A 16,629-nucleotide genomic window follows, 5' to 3' on the forward strand; every position below is an offset into this window, starting at 1 on the left:
CAAGATTGGAGTGAAACAGGATAAGACAGTTAGACACAAATGTATTGAGACCTGGCAACAACACCCACAGAAAGTAAAAATGTAAGAAAGAAAACCCACACAACAAGGGGGAGGGAAAGCAAAATCTGCACAGAAAGGGCAGTGGTAAGACCATAACCGCAACCCTGATTCATCATGACTTACATAATTTATTATCACTACGATGCAAAAGTAGCATCTGTTTATCTTGCCAAGAGTCTTCTCTTATAGTCAAAGGTAGAACTGATAACTATGGTGGCAAAGTACTTATGTTCATTAGATTGAGATGAATGAGAAATGCTATAAACCTGCTCTAATAAAGGAGCAAGTGAGGTGTGAAATATGAACACCTAATGGATTTAGGATTGCAAATGTCTAGTCTTTGCAGAGCTGTTACTACTTATTAAACTAATCTTGTCAGTTTACAAATATGGCGCAGCGCTATGTTTAATTCTACCCCGAGAAGCCCCGAGACCGTCCATTATCTAAACTCTTAAAGTTTAAAACACCATGAAAAAGGGTTATTTCGTTTGGTCAGGGAGATTTAAAAAATGTATGATGGTAAATTCACTTTGATGACGCTTTCAGCAGAGTTGCTCATTTGTTGTGAAAGTATACTTCCTCTAAAGTTTCCATGGTCGCAAGTGCTACGGGATTAAAAGTACAGCAGAGCTATAGCTAAATATGGAACTAAAATTAACAGCAATACCCAAATATCTGCTGGGAAATCTCATGATGAATCAATTAAATGACACAAAATGTGACATGAAATTTTTTACTTGCCGTCTGACTGACCTGACTCAGATTCAAGTTGTCTCTCGGCCAACTTTTTTTGCTTTGACTTGTGAGGTGTGTTATGAACTCAAACAATAAACTTCAAAAACTATCACCATAATTTAAAGTTTACTGTCAAACTAAACATCTAAGACATTTTGTGAATTTAAAACAACTGCACACTTTTTTTCTGACACGATAGACGGCGAGCCTAATGCTAACACACAAATTAAAACACCATAGACAGGCTGACAAAAAGAACTTTACTCTGGAAGAAACACGTATTTAAATGTGAAACCCTGACAAAAAAATACAATATTCATGAGAACACCTTCCATATCCACTCCAAACACGTCTGACTCTTATTAACTCAAAGCTCCCATTGATGACTATATCAGTCAAAAAAACCTGTGTTAACAGGTTACTATGGCAGTGAAGGAGCTTTAAAGTGTTTCTTATTCTGTATTGTATTGAACCCTGGTAACCCAGGTGCCTAAACCAGAAGGAAAACGTGGGCCTAGAACAGATTAATGGCATTTTACGCTCATTTTAATGGGGACAGAGTTACGATAGTTGTCAGGAAACAAATTAAACTTGTAAGTCAAGGAACCACTATAAGTGGTAATGGTATCATACAGTAGCTCCATGAACCCAATCACCTGCTGGTGGCAGATCGTTTTATGTATCCAGGACATAGAATTGGTCTCACAAAACCATGCAGTTTCATTGAGTTAATTCAAATATTGATCAGATGATATTAAAAAGCGGCGCAAAATGCATATACCCAAATATAAGCTGCCACGTAACATGACTCTAACAGAGACCACATTCTCAAAGAAATTCGGCTACAGCCAATGAAATTTTGAGGTCAAACGGTACCTTTGTGTGTTGTGTGCAGCTACATGACAAATGCGTCACTTTTTTGGTGTCTGGCTAGATTCTCATCTGCCATTTATCTGAGGGCACCGACGTGCCATTTGTTATTTGGACAATGAAGGGTGCTGGCTGGAAAATCTCCCGATTACACACCGTGTGGAAACAGTAATGAGCCCAACAGCTCTGTTGCTATGGAGACCAGAAGCAAGAATGTTGACACCTTGGACTCTCATAGCTGTTCTACTTCTCATTTGTGTTTTTGCTGTAGTGCTTAATTTGACAGTTCATCTGAGTGCTTGTTAGATGGAAAAGCATCAGATTGGTACACCCATTTTCATCCCACTGAAAAATAATTGCGCTGCAACAACATTTGGATTATAATCGTTGCAAAACATCCACAAATATCCATCAACAGAAGTTATTTCACCTGTGCTCTCAAATGCATTGAGTTAAGTTTAATTCTGGTGACCCGGACAGCAATTATGCAAATGTTATCTCATCTGTATGTAAATGCCGTGTTGTTTGTAATCTCGGTTACGCGATGATACAAAATTTCATCTCAGGTTGCTTCTCCTCATGTCCATGATTTCATACCATGTTTGCTCTGAGGGGGAAAAAAACACATGAGATTCTTTATGATCCGCATGAATCACTGAAGTCAATTCTTGTGTCAGTGAGCACCGACGAACATTTTGCACGGCAGCTGTCTCTGCACCACTGCGCTCATATCTAACCATAGAGGTCTTTTGGGGTGAAGGAAAGATATTTTAAGTTCCCATAAAATTGCATTTCTTCCCAGTTATCTATGGGATACGTGGAAAATAATCACATTACATAAAATCTCATATCAAGATATCTTATAAAACAGCGACAGCTTACAAGTCTAATCTATTTGATTTATGGGAAGGGTATATTCAAGTCCATCTGATACTTGATCATATATTTTGAGTTTCATCGTGTTCAGTAAAAACTGCACCAAAACTGTAAAGGAGTGACATTGCAAGTGCATATTTAGAAATTAGTTCTTAACATCGCAAACGTGCTGCAGAACTTCTGTATTCAAACACCAAACTGATAAAAGACTGACACTTGGATTAAAAGCCTTTTCCTCCCACTCTTTTCCTCCATAACATCCTCCAACCGACTACATAGAGCAGCGGATCCATTGTGCTATGTAAAAAAAACAATAGTAATAATGTCTTGCTACTACACTACTTAGAAGCATCCCTTTAGATTCGATACATTATCGTCATAAAAATACGAGGTGTTTGAACAACTTCAGAATTTTTTTGAACCAATGGTAAGGCGATGACTGTGGATTCAACGTCAACTACCAGTAATCGATTCTACCTTTTATATTTTTTTCACTTGTCAATTTGCTGTGTGCGCATTTCCATTCGAAACAGACTTGATCACTCAATTTCTCCCCTGACGACAATTACACTGCACACACTCCCGACTCATTCACCAAGTCTTGTTTAAATGATTTCATGGCCTCACAGAAAAATCCGAACTTTACATCAAACATTATGCTAATTTCTCTTTAGACTCAATTAAACATTTCCATATCAAAATCTCTCAAATATATGTCAAAAATGTGTTGTGGTCTCAATAAAAAGAAATCAAACTTTTTGACAATGATTCCAATAGACATTTTTTGTATAGGTGCAATACTGCTCTTCACAAAAAACACTGCTCCTAAAGTGAATCATTACGCTGGCAGTGTCATGTTCTGAGGCTATTTTTTTTCTGCTTGAGCTGCTTAGAAGAGGTGAAAAGAATTATGAACAGTTCCACAGATTGATCTGTGTTTGCAAAGGAGCAAGAAAGCAAAATAAAAGGCAGGAAAACCCTACTACAATATCTGAGAAGCACTTAACTACGGTAGATTAGTTAACTAGAGGCACTTTACAGTGGTACAGTAGGTGTGTCTTCCCTTATTTCATGAGTGATGTGCCTCATGCTTTAGCTTTGAATGGAACAGTACACCACCACGCACACTCAAATAGTATAAAAAAAAACAACACAAAAATAATGAGAGAAGGACATAGACTACAGATGAATAAATCACAAACACCAAAGACTTTCTAGTAAAATATAATTCAAAAGTTAATACAATAATCTGTCCCCCCAATCCTCATGAGGACCAATGGTTCAGAAGATGAAGGAATAAATGAACGATAATTTGAAAACTACGTATGTGCTGATTACCAGTTTCAGGGTATAGGCTACCGTAGTATGAAAACGTCAAGGTTTCAAAATCTCCGTCATCCCGTCCCTAAGGTATGAGCTATTTTTTATGTCTCGAAAATGCATGGAGAAATCCCTCGCTTGCAGCTGCAAGGCTCAACCTTCCCCCACTGGGTATTGCTCAGTGTCAGTGAGTCAGCTGTGCTACAAGATGGCTGGAGGAGGTGAAACTCCTAAACTTTTTCACCCATTGAAGAAAACGAAATTGCGAGTATGGGAATACTTCGGCAACAGAAAAGTTACAGACGGCTACGGCTTAGAGGAGGAGGGCCAACAGACATGTAAAACATGTTTGCGGAGGCTGGCTGCCCAGCAAAATAATTTTGCTCCAATGATTTTGCATTTATACAAAATAAATGTTAGTAAACACTGTCATGAACATTTCCCACCAGCTACGAGCGTTAACTCCTGCGTTTTTATTGTGTCTAGCGGTGGTAAAACGTGGTGTATTTTTCTCTCTGGCAACTGTCTGTGTTGAGAAAGAGAGTGTGTGGATAATGCAAACATGATACGAGTCATATACACGTGCTTTTTATGGAAAATGATTCAATTATTTTTGTTCTGATGGTAGGAATGTTGGGCTGCAACTCTGGGTTTAGGCTCACCTAAAGGACTGTAATTACTGTAATCTGATTACTTTCTTTCAGAAACAAGCAATCTAACGTGTTCATTTTTCGAAACTAGTAATCTGATTAAAGTTTGCTTCCTTAATGTCTGTGTGTTCCTACAGTGCCTTGCAAAAGTATTCGGCCCCCTTGAACCTTGCAACCTTTCGCCACATTTCAGGCTTCAAACATAAAGATATAAAATTTTAATTTTTATGTCAAGAATCAACAACAAGTGGGACACAATCGTGAAGTGGAACAAAATTTATTGGATAATTTAAACTTTTTTAACAAATAAAAAACTGAAAAGTGGGGCGTGCAATATTATTCGGCCCCCTTGCGTTAATACTTTGTAGCGCCACCTTTTGCTCCAATTACAGCTGCAAGTCGCTTGGGGTATGTTTCTATCAGTTTTGCACATCGAGAGACTGACATTCTTGCCCATTCTTTCTTGCAAAACAGCTCGAGCTCAGTGAGGTTGGATGGAGAGTGTTTGTGAACAGCAGTCTTCAGCTCTTTACACAGATTCTCGATTGGATTCAGGTCTGGACTTTGACTTGGCCATTCTAACACCTGGATACGTTTATTTTTGAACCATTCCATTGTAGATTTGGCTTTATGTTTTGGATCATTGTCCTGTTGGAAGATGAATCTCCGTCCCAGTCTCAGGTCTTGTGCAGATACCAACAGGTTTTCTTCCAGAATGTCCCTGTATTTGGCTGCATCCATCTTCCCGTCAATTTTAACCATCTTCCCTGTCCCTGCTGAAGAAAAGCAGGCCCAAACCATGATGCTGACACCACCATGTTTGACAGTGGGGATGGTGTGTTCAGGGTGATGAGCTGTGTTGCTTTTACGCCAAACATATCGTTTTGCATTGTGGCCAAAAAGTTCAATTTTGGTTTCATCTGACCAGAGCACCTTCTTCCACATGTTTGGTGTGTCTCCCAGGTGGCTTGTGGCAAACTTTAAACGAGACTTTTTATGGATATCTTTCAGAAATGGCTTTCTTCTTGCCACTCTTCCATAAAGGCCAGATTTGTGCAGTGTACAACTGATTGTTGTCCTATGGACAGACTCTCCCACCTCAGCTGTAGATCTCTGCAGTTCATCCAGAGTGATCATGGGCCTCTTGGCTGCATCTCTGATCAGTTTTCTCCTTGTTTGAGAAGAAAGTTTGGAAGGACGGCCGGGTCTTGGTAGATTTGCAGTGGTCTGATGCTCCTTCCATTTCAATATGATGGCTTGCACAGTGCTCCTTGAGATGTTTAAAGCTTGGGAAATCTTTTTGTATCCAAATCCGGCTTTAAACTTCTCCACAACAGTATCTCGGACCTGCCTGGTGTGTTCCTTGGTTTTCATAATGCTCTCTGCACTTTAAACAGAACCCTGAGACTATCACAGAGCAGGTGCATTTATACGGAGACTTGATTACACACAGGTGGATTCTATTTATCATCATCGGTCATTTAGGACAACATTGGATCATTCAGAGATCCTCACTGAACTTCTGGAGTGAGTTTGCTGCACTGAAAGTAAAGGGGCCGAATAATATTGCACGCCCCACTTTTCAGTTTTTTATTTGTTAAAAAAGTTTGAATTATCCAATAAATGTTGTTCCACTTCACGATTGTGTCCCACTTGTTGTTGATTCTTGACAAAAAAATTAAATTTCATATCTTTATGTTTTAAGCCTGAAATGTGGCGAAAGGTTGCAAGATTCAAGGGGGGCGAATACTTTTGCAAGGGACTGTATTTTGTTATTCCCTCAAAATATATGTAGAATGAAGACTATTGTACTCATGTACGGAGAGCATTTAGAAAAGAAAATGTTAGAAAGGTTCCCAGCTTCTTACTATGGGTTAGTTTCCAAGGTAACCGCTCACCGTTACTTCCTATTTTGGTCTTGAGTCGCACACGCTAAGTGTTTTGGGACTGAGAAAGGCGTGACAAACGCTGGGTGCACATTCGAGCCGAGTGCAGCCACCTATTGAGATGTGGGAGGTAATGTTGATCTGTGTGCGCCTATGAATGAACGTGAATATTTTTCTTTCCTTGAAGCCGCTACATGCACGGCTGTTTCGTAGAAACAGCGGGTAGTCATCGCTGCCGCTTCAAGACGGCAGGCATTGTTTACATCATATTTGTGTTGTACATTTATGCCGTGAGGTGACGTTTTCGTTTAGCATCTTTGGGATGTGTTGTAAGTCCGATTGAGTGGAAAGCGCTTAGTCGCCCCCACATTTTGTGGCCAAATTGACCGCACCTTTGGGTTTATTGCACTGCTTATTGCACAATTCATCTGTGTGTTGTTGATTATTGTGCAGTCAATTTGCATTGTTTTACATTGGCACTGAGATGCTGTTAACCGTAACCCCTAAACCCTAACCTGAAGTTCAAAATTGTTTTCATTATGCTTAATGTTTGAGTTAGTCGGGGTTTAATTAGTCGGTGGAGTCGATTACAACAAATTCCATGCAGTTTGTCAGTTATTTGTTAGTTTTCGGGCTGCTGAATAGATTAGCTACCGTGAATCAATGGTGGTTGAAATGAACTCTATCGACGAATTAAACTCTCGCTAACTCGAAGACTAAGCCTTATGTGAAAAATTCTGTTCTTCCTCTTCCTCTAAATTCAATTATTGGAAAGTCAATTACATATGATGACATTTTTCTGTTGTCATTCTTATGTCGAGCCAGCAAAGGGAGAAAAATTGCTAAAAAGCAAACGATAAATTACCGTATTGGCCCGAATATAAGACAGTGTTTTTTTGCATTGAAATAAGATTGAAAAAGAAGGGGTCGTCTTACATTCACGGTCTAGACATTATATCCATTCATGACGCTAGATGACGCCAGATATCATTGAAGCAATGTTCTGACAGATCTCAGCTACTCTCCCCATTCACGACGCTAGATGGCGCCAGATATCATTTAAGCGATGTTCTGTCATGAAAGATCTCAGCTACTAGTTTAACCAGTTTGCATTATTTTATTGCAATGTTTTTCCTTATTCAGATTTGTTTCAAGACTACAGTAACAGTTAGACTTCACTTGGATGGTTAATGCAGTTATTGCAATTTTGTTGTTTTATCACAATAGACTGGTTTATTTACATTTCAAAAACCAGAAGCCATTCATTTACGAATGTGATTGCACTTTAGTTTACATATTTAAATGTTCAGATATTAAGATTTGAATGAGGCAAAATAACATGCTTTTTCTCTCAAATGTATTGTTATAATCATTTGTTTCAGATGTACTGTGATTATTTTCTGTATAAAAATGAATTTGGTGTTCAAGAAGTCTTTTTTTTTAAACTTGAGTCTTGAAAAAGAGGGGGTCGTCTTATAATCAGGGCCAATACAGTACTTATAGAGTAACTTATTTAGTTTGATTATAAAGCAATCGGTAAAGAAACTTGATTACTCTTTTGAGGCGTAATCGGTAATCAGTAATTAAATTACTTTTTCGACAGTATAGGACAAAAGTTTGGACACACCTCATCATTTGTGCGTTTTCTATATTTGCACTACTATTTACATTGTAAATTCACACTGAAGATATCAAAACTATGAATGAACATGTGGAATTATGTACTTGGCAAACAAAAAGTGAAATCCAACCAATTTAACCAATTTCATGCAGTTTGTCAGTTATTTGTTAGTTTTAGGGTTCCGGAGTTGCTAAGCTAGCACGAGTCAATGGTGGTTGAAATCAACTCCATCGACTAATTAAACCCCCACTAACTCGCAGATTAAGCCTTATGTGAAAAATTCTTATCTTCCCCTTTAAATGAAATTATCGGAGTTGTCATTCTTATGTTGAGGCAGCAAAGCAGAAAAATTGGTAAAAAGTAACGGATAAATCACTTTTAAAATAATTTATTTACTTTGATAATAATGCAATCAGTAAAATAAATTGTTTACTTTATGAGGCGTAGTCAGTAATTAAATTACTTTTTTCAAGTAATCTGTGACAACACTGGCTTCGACATTGACGTTGATGATGCTTACACATGTGGACTCGAAAAAGAAAAAAAAAAAAAGTTCTACGGCCTTTTTGACATAAAGCACAAGATTTCGTGTGATAGCCAGATCCGTCAGTAATCAAATTGTATAAAACAAGTAAATATACTATCTGGTAATAATATTGAGCCTTGGCCCCTCATGTTGACAGGTAAATATATTTACCTATCTCTACCTTAAATCATATTAGCACCTTATTTTGAATTTTTATTCAAAGCCACGTAGTGTCCTCTTTTATGATGAATACACAGATGTGTGTGCGTGTGTGTATGTGTGTGAGGCATCTGTTTTATCTACTGCCAGCGAGCCGAATTTCCCTTTTGTCTTTGTAATGGAAAAACAGGGTATTTCTGCACATCAATTACAGTGAAAGTAAAAGATATTTGCACCTGAGCTCACGCTGTATTTAAGATGCAAACTGTGTCCTGCAATTCCACAAGAACGTACTTTCCTTTCTACAAAGACAAAACATCCTCTCTCAAGCATATGGTATCTCTAACAAGCAGCAGGGAACAAAAAATAATCTCTGTAAATGTACAGTTGTGCCTTGACTAACGAGTTTAACACTTGTATCACAAATCCTTTACCTTTGAAATGAATGGAAGTGCCAGCAATCTGGTCGAACCCATATTCTTTGGCCACTAGGAGGCAGTGTAATCCCGACATGGATGAAGAAGCCCTCAAAATGGTCACAATCAGTAAGTGTATTTATTTTTAGAGAGGATAAAGAATATATGTCTTTGAGTACTGTTAGACCAGGAGTGGGGAAGCTATTCCAAAAAATGCTGCAGTGGGCGCAGGATTTCGTTCTAACCCATGAAGAGGACACTTTTTCACCAACCAGTTGATTGCTCCTTGCTTCGCAGAAACCTCATTGGTTAAACTGTCTTTGCTGAATCTGTTGAAAAAAAGGACTCACTGCTTGCCTGGCACGGCCAGACTGTTCTCCCTGTATTTTTCAAACACTGAGAGAAAAGTCTGGGAACCAGCCCATTAACGGCTTCTCGAGCAGGTACAAAATCAATCGACAAATCTGATTCGTTTATTTGCGTGACGTGTTCTTAACAAGCAACGTCACTCTTGCGCGTCGAACGTCGTCTCCACAACAACACAGATGGTGAACAGGAGAGCCAAGAATATGTTCCAATCCACGGTAAAATCAGTTTTAAATTACCAAAAACACATCGACACGAGTCATTAACAACAGTCTCGCGCTAGCCATGTTGAATAAACTCCGCTCTCCTCGTATGTTTACTTAGGCGCAAGTCCCTCGTCCTGCCCTCGTCGTTTTACTAACGTCACGTCTGCCCGTCGCTGATTGGTCCACTCCGCTGTCTGTTTGCTGTGGCTTGCTCCGCCCTGGAAATTGTATCCGCTGAATGGTGGCCAGACTCAATAGCTGGAACAGCGGTGAGTCTGGTGTACCAGGCAAACTCACTGCGGCCCTTGAGGGCCGGTTTTCCCACCCCTGTGACTGTGATGTTTCTTTATTTACACCGCTTCACTGTTTATTTTCAAATACCCACTGCTTAAAAGATTGTAAAACGACATCTAATGGTGTTTTTTTTTTTTTTGGCATACTTTGCCTTACATGTTAGAATTAGGCTGAGCTAACATCAACTTGGTGAAGCGATGGGGCTGTTTTAACATTATGTGGAGTTCCCTTTGTTCTATGCTTGTTTTGAGATTAAATGTAATCTAGTAGGTGGTATAAATATCTTCACATATTTTTTTTTACAGAATTGCGCAATATGTTGCAAACTTGTACTTGTTGTGAGTTCATTGCTACCATATTAGAGGTAAGATCGGGTCTAGAAAAATCATACCCCACCCGACCCAGGTCCGTGGGTATTAAAGCCCGACCCGGCCCAATCAATTAACTTGATTTGCAGGCCCGAGCCCGAAAAAAAAACACAAAACTTTATGTTTTATTTGTGAGGACTCAGGAGAAGGAGGAAAGGGAGGAGATGTGTCAGTCCGACCTGGACAGAGCACTGCTTGGGAAAAAAAGACTGGTTGCGCTATGTGTGATCACATTTGTGACGATGCCTGTGCATAATGACCAGTGTTGTTAATCTTACTTCAAAAAAGTAATTAATTACAGTAACGGCGTTGCCAAGATGAGAAAAGTAATTAATTAGATTACTCACTACTGAAGGAAATAACGCCGTTAGTCACACCGTTATATTCTAACGCCGTTATTAACAACACTGATAACAAATTAAAGTCTTAATACAAATGTTTGACGATCATCATTTCTGCCAGTACAGTTTGTTAAATACCTGCTCAGTGTCGAAGTGCCAGTCTTTCTGCTCTCGCATGAGAGCAAAGCGACACATTTGTTATATTCAGCGAAGCCAACACAGGTTTCTGTAGCATCTTCAACAATCAATTTGAAGCCTTTCCACACCCCACTCTTACTGGTGCGTGTTTGCCTTTTCAATTCCCCCGTTTTTAGTTTGTTTGAACTTTTTGCTGCTCCACATCGAAATACCAGTTCAAAAATATGTAATGGATGTGGAGGGGAATATTAAAAAGACAACAGGACCACGGCGTTCACGTGCGCAAGCCATGCTCTGGCTCTATGGCTACTGTTTGCAATTACCATACTGCGCCTTCTCTGTTTTATCCAAATTATTTATTCTATAACAAGTATTCCTTAGTTTAACATCCATGCATCGTTTTAGTATATATAAAAAAAAATATATATATTTATTACAAAAATGTTAGCGAGAGCGAAGCCCGGCCCGACCCGAATGTTTTTCGTGTTCTGTAAACAGAGCCATTGTAGACATTGTGAAAACAAACAAACAAAACAAAAACAAAAAGAACACCAAATGTTGCCTGTTTGAGCAGCTTTCATTTCAGATGCTGAGTGTAATACATGTAAAAAATATAAATGAAAATGTAATAACCCCATGAGGGGACAGCTATTTTACATCTGGCAGAAAACACTCAGGTGACTTGAAGTTCCGCTTTGAGACCCCCAATTTGGCCAACTTTCAAAATTGTGCGCATATGCATGTGTAAAACATCATTGGAAAGCTAAATAAGAAAAATATTTTTTTTTAAACAGCGAAATTGTATCTGGAGGGGAGAGCACACGAGAGGAGAATTAAAGACCTCATGACTTTAACGAGATATTATCGGGTACTTACCTTGTTTCGATCACAAAAACTCCATGTAGCATGTATCACTGAGTGTCAAGACACAGCTGTGAATGGCCACCACTGGATTTTTGGGGGGATTTTACAGATGAAACATGGTCATATAACAAGCGTCGCGATGCAGAAATCGCAGACATCAAGGAGTGCTCGAGATTTTCTTTTTCATATATTTACCCTTTTAAACTTTTTTTTTCAATTTTTCTTTGTTGGATCGAATATTTGTCATCTAGCATATCGGAGAAACTGCGACAGTAACAAAAAAATAAATAAATAAAAATTAAGCAATAGTTATGAGGTAGATATCCGTGACTTTTTTACAGACACCATTTTTTTTTGTTGTCACGTAATTTGTTTAAAAGTTTAAAATATGCGAATGAATAATTTTTTAAAGTCGATTTTTTCTTTTAAATGAAATATTAGACATCAATTCATGATTCTATGCTAAAAATGACAGACATTTTGAATAATAAATATTAATTAACTACCTTCATTTTATGGCTGGGTTTAAAAAAAAAGCAGTTGTGCGACGTCTGTAAACGGGGGTTTCCAGGGTAAGACGGACAAATTAAAAATAGTTCGGGGGGTTAATGCGCCATGAATCTGCTATGGCAGCATATAAACATATTATTCTCTAACACAACCGTTGTTTTGGCTTGAAATACAACAGTTTATTTTAAAGAGGGGTGCAAGAGCAGAAACTGCTTTTTCAGTCTCGTCTGTGCTTTCCGCCATATATGATCAAAATTAGAGTTGGAACTGACGTTCGTGTATTTGAATAAGAACGATGGCTAAGTATGTTTTAAAATCCAAACATGTCTTTCTAGTTTACCGATCTCCTTTTGTAATTTCTGAGATTTTCTGATCTTGAATTCATTCAAATTTGAAGCGGAAAAAAATAACGTGATTAACGTTTCATATTCTTAATATGCATTTCAGTAGCTTTGCAGTTATGACACAACAAGGGCAGCGGAAAATCCAATTTTCCAATTTTTGGCTCTCGTATCTGGTTTCAGAATGATGGTTCACATTAGTACATTTGCAAGTGCTATTATGGAGAGTCATACCCTGAGCTGGAGGTTCTCCACCCACTGCCCGATCGCCTTGTATTCCGGAACAGAGGAGTTGACCATCTGGAACTGGAACAAGTCATAGCGTCCTGGAGCATCACCGTTCTTATTGAAGACCACTGTGGTGGCAGCACTGCCTGTATAGAGAGAGTAAAGGTGACCATTGGTGTGACACAGTGTCACATCGGTTGGAAAAAAAGAGAAAAGCATGAACTTGTAACCTCTGGTCTCTTGCTGTTTGCTGGCCTACATGGAGATGAAATTTTCATCTAGTTGGCATCTCTAAACACCATCATGACCTACATGCTGTATTCCACCATAATCGGAGGCAAGAACGCTAGCTCCCTACTGACCAGTACCGCGGCACCTCACCTGCTTCCTATTCATCCTCAGGCCTGCACATAGCCAACAGGAGGAATGGATTTCACCCTCCAATGTGTGGTTATATTACATGTGCAGGCTCTCAGTTGCTGTGTAATAGTGAACACCAACCGATGTTTAAAGATAGCTTGCTCCTCAGGTTAAAGGTGAGGCACGGCATTCACACAGCAGACAACAACAGGATATGGAGGCAGAATAAACAGGTCAGCCAACACGTCATATGGCCTCCATCTGCTCTCAGTGCGTAACAGTCTGTTTCAAGCAGAATCCTGAAGATTGTACTAATTAACATCAGGAGGACAACGCATCCTTGGTTTTTTTTTTTTTTTTTTGGTTTGGCCTTTCCTTTTTTCACGGGGTACTGTACATGTTTGTGCATGTCCTCAAAAGACATCCTCCTTGCAGTGAGCATGGAACAGCATTTAGATGAAAATGGTTGTGCTTCATTTGAAACATAAGGTCTAAATTGTTGACGAGGCCATTTTCAGATCTCAGACTGAGGCGAGATAATAAAAAAAGAGCTACATGTGGACAGGATCAGTCACCTTGGCACTGTGTTCAGTGGGCCATAAGCACAAATGGAGATAGTATTTTTTAACTAGGACAGCGGGAGTCTGATGACACTTGGCTTGGGAATTAAGAACTTTAATAGCCCTGGCTATAAAAAGTGCAACGAAAGAACCATAAGCATATGTCCCAAAAGACTTTCGGGAGCATGTTTTCTTTTTATCTACAACAAAGCTTGTGGCACTGAGAGGCCACAGCACCTTTTCCAGTGTTTTAAGCCAGAGGGGAATTTCATTCCCCTCCACTTTTCTTTCCAAGGACATTTGTCATTGAATGTTCTACAAAAGTTCTAGCCAAAAAGCCGCTTGTAAAACAAAACAAGACAAGAGTAGTGAGGAAAAGTCTGTTCCTCGCAAAAGAACAAGTCGGAAATATTCCTAAATGACTAAGGACATAAGAACTGACTTTTTTAGTAATGTGGACTTTTTAAACAGTGCTGAGTTTAGTAAAACAATTTTGTTTGTGCATACATATCACGCCACACTGTAGGCCTAACAATCTTTTTTATTTTTTTTAACCTGTCCTGTTCAGCTGCTTGACACGAGTAATGGAAATCTGAGTGTTGGTCTGAACACTTTTAGTGTATTACATGGGAGTATGAGATACTCCCATTGTGCTGATTATTCATTGTATTTTGTTTATTAGGAGAAAGCAGGAAGAGGTTATGGGAGGACAGAAGGGAACATAGAAAAGGCGAGAAAAACAGAAGAGAAGAACAAGCAACAACAATAAGAAATACATTCGACACCTACACTGACTATGAATATACTGTAGTAGTGCTATCGTTAGCTATTTGTTTTTCCGGTTGACACCATGTCAAGGGCCTGATGACCGAGGAGACAAAGTAGTGGGTGGGGGGTCAGAAAGAGAAGTGACTGGGTGGGGTGCAGCGTACACAAGTCAGCAATGTGATGTGTAGAAACCACTATTATGTAAATCACTTGTAAGTGTGGATATGTTGACATCTTATTCCATGCTGCCTGATCGCTAATAAGGATCCGCAAAGCCACCTCAACATGGTATTCACCGGTTTACTTTCATTATCACTGTTTAAAAGCACATAGTTCAACTCATTTGCGATGATGTACGCAGAGATTTCCGCTTGTCTGACCCAAAAAAAGTAAGAACATCAGGAAATTTATCTGACAAACAAACAAAGGAAAAGTGAATTCAGTAGGTGTCAGTCGCTTGCAAGTCCTCTCCTCCAAAATAGACTTGGTAAAACAGCGTGTAAAATGTAGGTATGATATGGACTATTGTGAGCAAATGTGTGACAGGAGTTACATTGGTTCTGAGCACCCCAGCAGAACAGTTGAGCACGCACAAATGCACAAACACACAAAGTCAGTCAGAAATGTGACACGAGCGATCGGGAACTTGGCGCGCTCAAGCTTTAGAGCAAATAATTAAGTGGCATTTCTGTCTGTGCTGATAAAAAAGGTATTACAAATTCCTCACCATTTCCTATTGACTGATATTCAAGGGAGCAAAATGCTCTTTCTTGATTCCAAAGCAAGAGTGCCGTCTAAGATGAAAGTTTTATGCATTTGCATGTGGCTCTGAACTAAGACTTAACAAAAGTGCACAGCTGCTCGGCTGTGTTGAGCAGTGTGGGTGGACCGGGGATCCACTGCTGTGTTTTTCGCGCATCATTATTCTCGCCTTTTTTCCTCCCTGCCTCTCACTCAGCTCTGTGACTCGGGCGCACTGGGGATATAAACAAAAGGAGGTTTGCACTCCTTCACTCTAAAATCTACATCAGCGGTGGCACGTGCACATGATAATGTACCGGGTTATGGGCTAAATGCACTAAGCCGCAACATAACCACCTTCCTTCACTTGTGGAAAAGCTTAAGATTATAATAACAGCACAGAGAGAGCAAGAAGGCAGACAGAAAGGACCTCATCTTCGCTCCGGTGAAATAAGGCTCCATCTTAGTCACTCTAAGCTGAATGATTTCGGCACAGCGCAAATCCATAAAATGTGCCCAGATGGTTAGTGAGATTGGGCAACAGATTCTCAATCAATTTGACGTATCTTGACTTTGATAATGCCCACTGAATCTCTGCACACAGACATTCTCTACTGCATCTCGCCTGCCTGAGCTGTGCACTGCTGCCATAGCGACCGTGTTGGAGGCTTTGTAGCCTTTATCTTCTTGACAGAACTTTGTCTTCTCACATTTGAGGAGAAATTTGCCCTGTTAAGCCTGTTCTCTGTGTTGCTTGAGTGATGATGAATGATTTGAATTTCAAAACAGAATTTAAAATATAATAATTTCAAAAAATACATTCGTTTTTGACAAGTGTATGTAGAAATAGAGCTAGCCAAGAAACTACAGCAGTCTTTCCAAAGTTGCGAAGCTAATTGAGGAAAGGCCACCAATTTACATAACATTGCTGAAATTTCTGCATCTCCTTTTTAAGGCTGAAGAAAACAAACATCTCGCTTGAGCTACAACACATCGCTTTAAACTATAGCAAAACCACATCAACACAACACTGCCGTTAAATCAAGTTCAATTGTTCATTTTATACATACACAAAAATGTATTTGTTCACTGACATTTTTTAATATTGTCGGACACATGCAGCATGATGTTGCACTAGCCATTCACATCAACGTCTGCGCTCTCATCTACCAGACAAAATTTTAGCCTTTATTCATTCATTCATCTTTCTTAGCGCTTAACATTAGATAAAAGCAAAAAGCTATGCTTTCATCAGTTTACAAAACTATTTCTCCAAGGTCTTCAAGCCATGAGTGATGCAATTTACCATGCAATGTGCTGACTCTTTATATTTTATTTTCCTATCGGCTTGTCCAGTTTGACGTTGCCGCAGCGTGTCATCCTTTTCCATGTCAGCCTATCTTCTGCATCCTCTACACCAGTGCT

General features: G+C 39.2%; 1 protein-coding gene across 1 annotated transcript in view; it reads right to left on the reverse strand.

Moving 5' to 3' along the window:
- grm7 (glutamate metabotropic receptor 7) overlaps positions 1 to 16,629 on the reverse strand; it is a 204,850-nt gene that overhangs the window by 34,315 nt on the left and 153,906 nt on the right. The window contains exon 7 of the mRNA XM_057830134.1: positions 12,782 to 12,921. Coding sequence (XP_057686117.1) covers positions 12,782 to 12,921 — 140 coding nt within the window. The remainder of the gene's footprint in view (positions 1 to 12,781; positions 12,922 to 16,629) is intronic.

The sequence above is a fragment of the Corythoichthys intestinalis genome, chromosome 2 (genome assembly GCF_030265065.1).
Source record: "Corythoichthys intestinalis isolate RoL2023-P3 chromosome 2, ASM3026506v1, whole genome shotgun sequence".
NCBI classification, from domain to species: Eukaryota; Metazoa; Chordata; class Actinopteri; order Syngnathiformes; family Syngnathidae; genus Corythoichthys; species Corythoichthys intestinalis.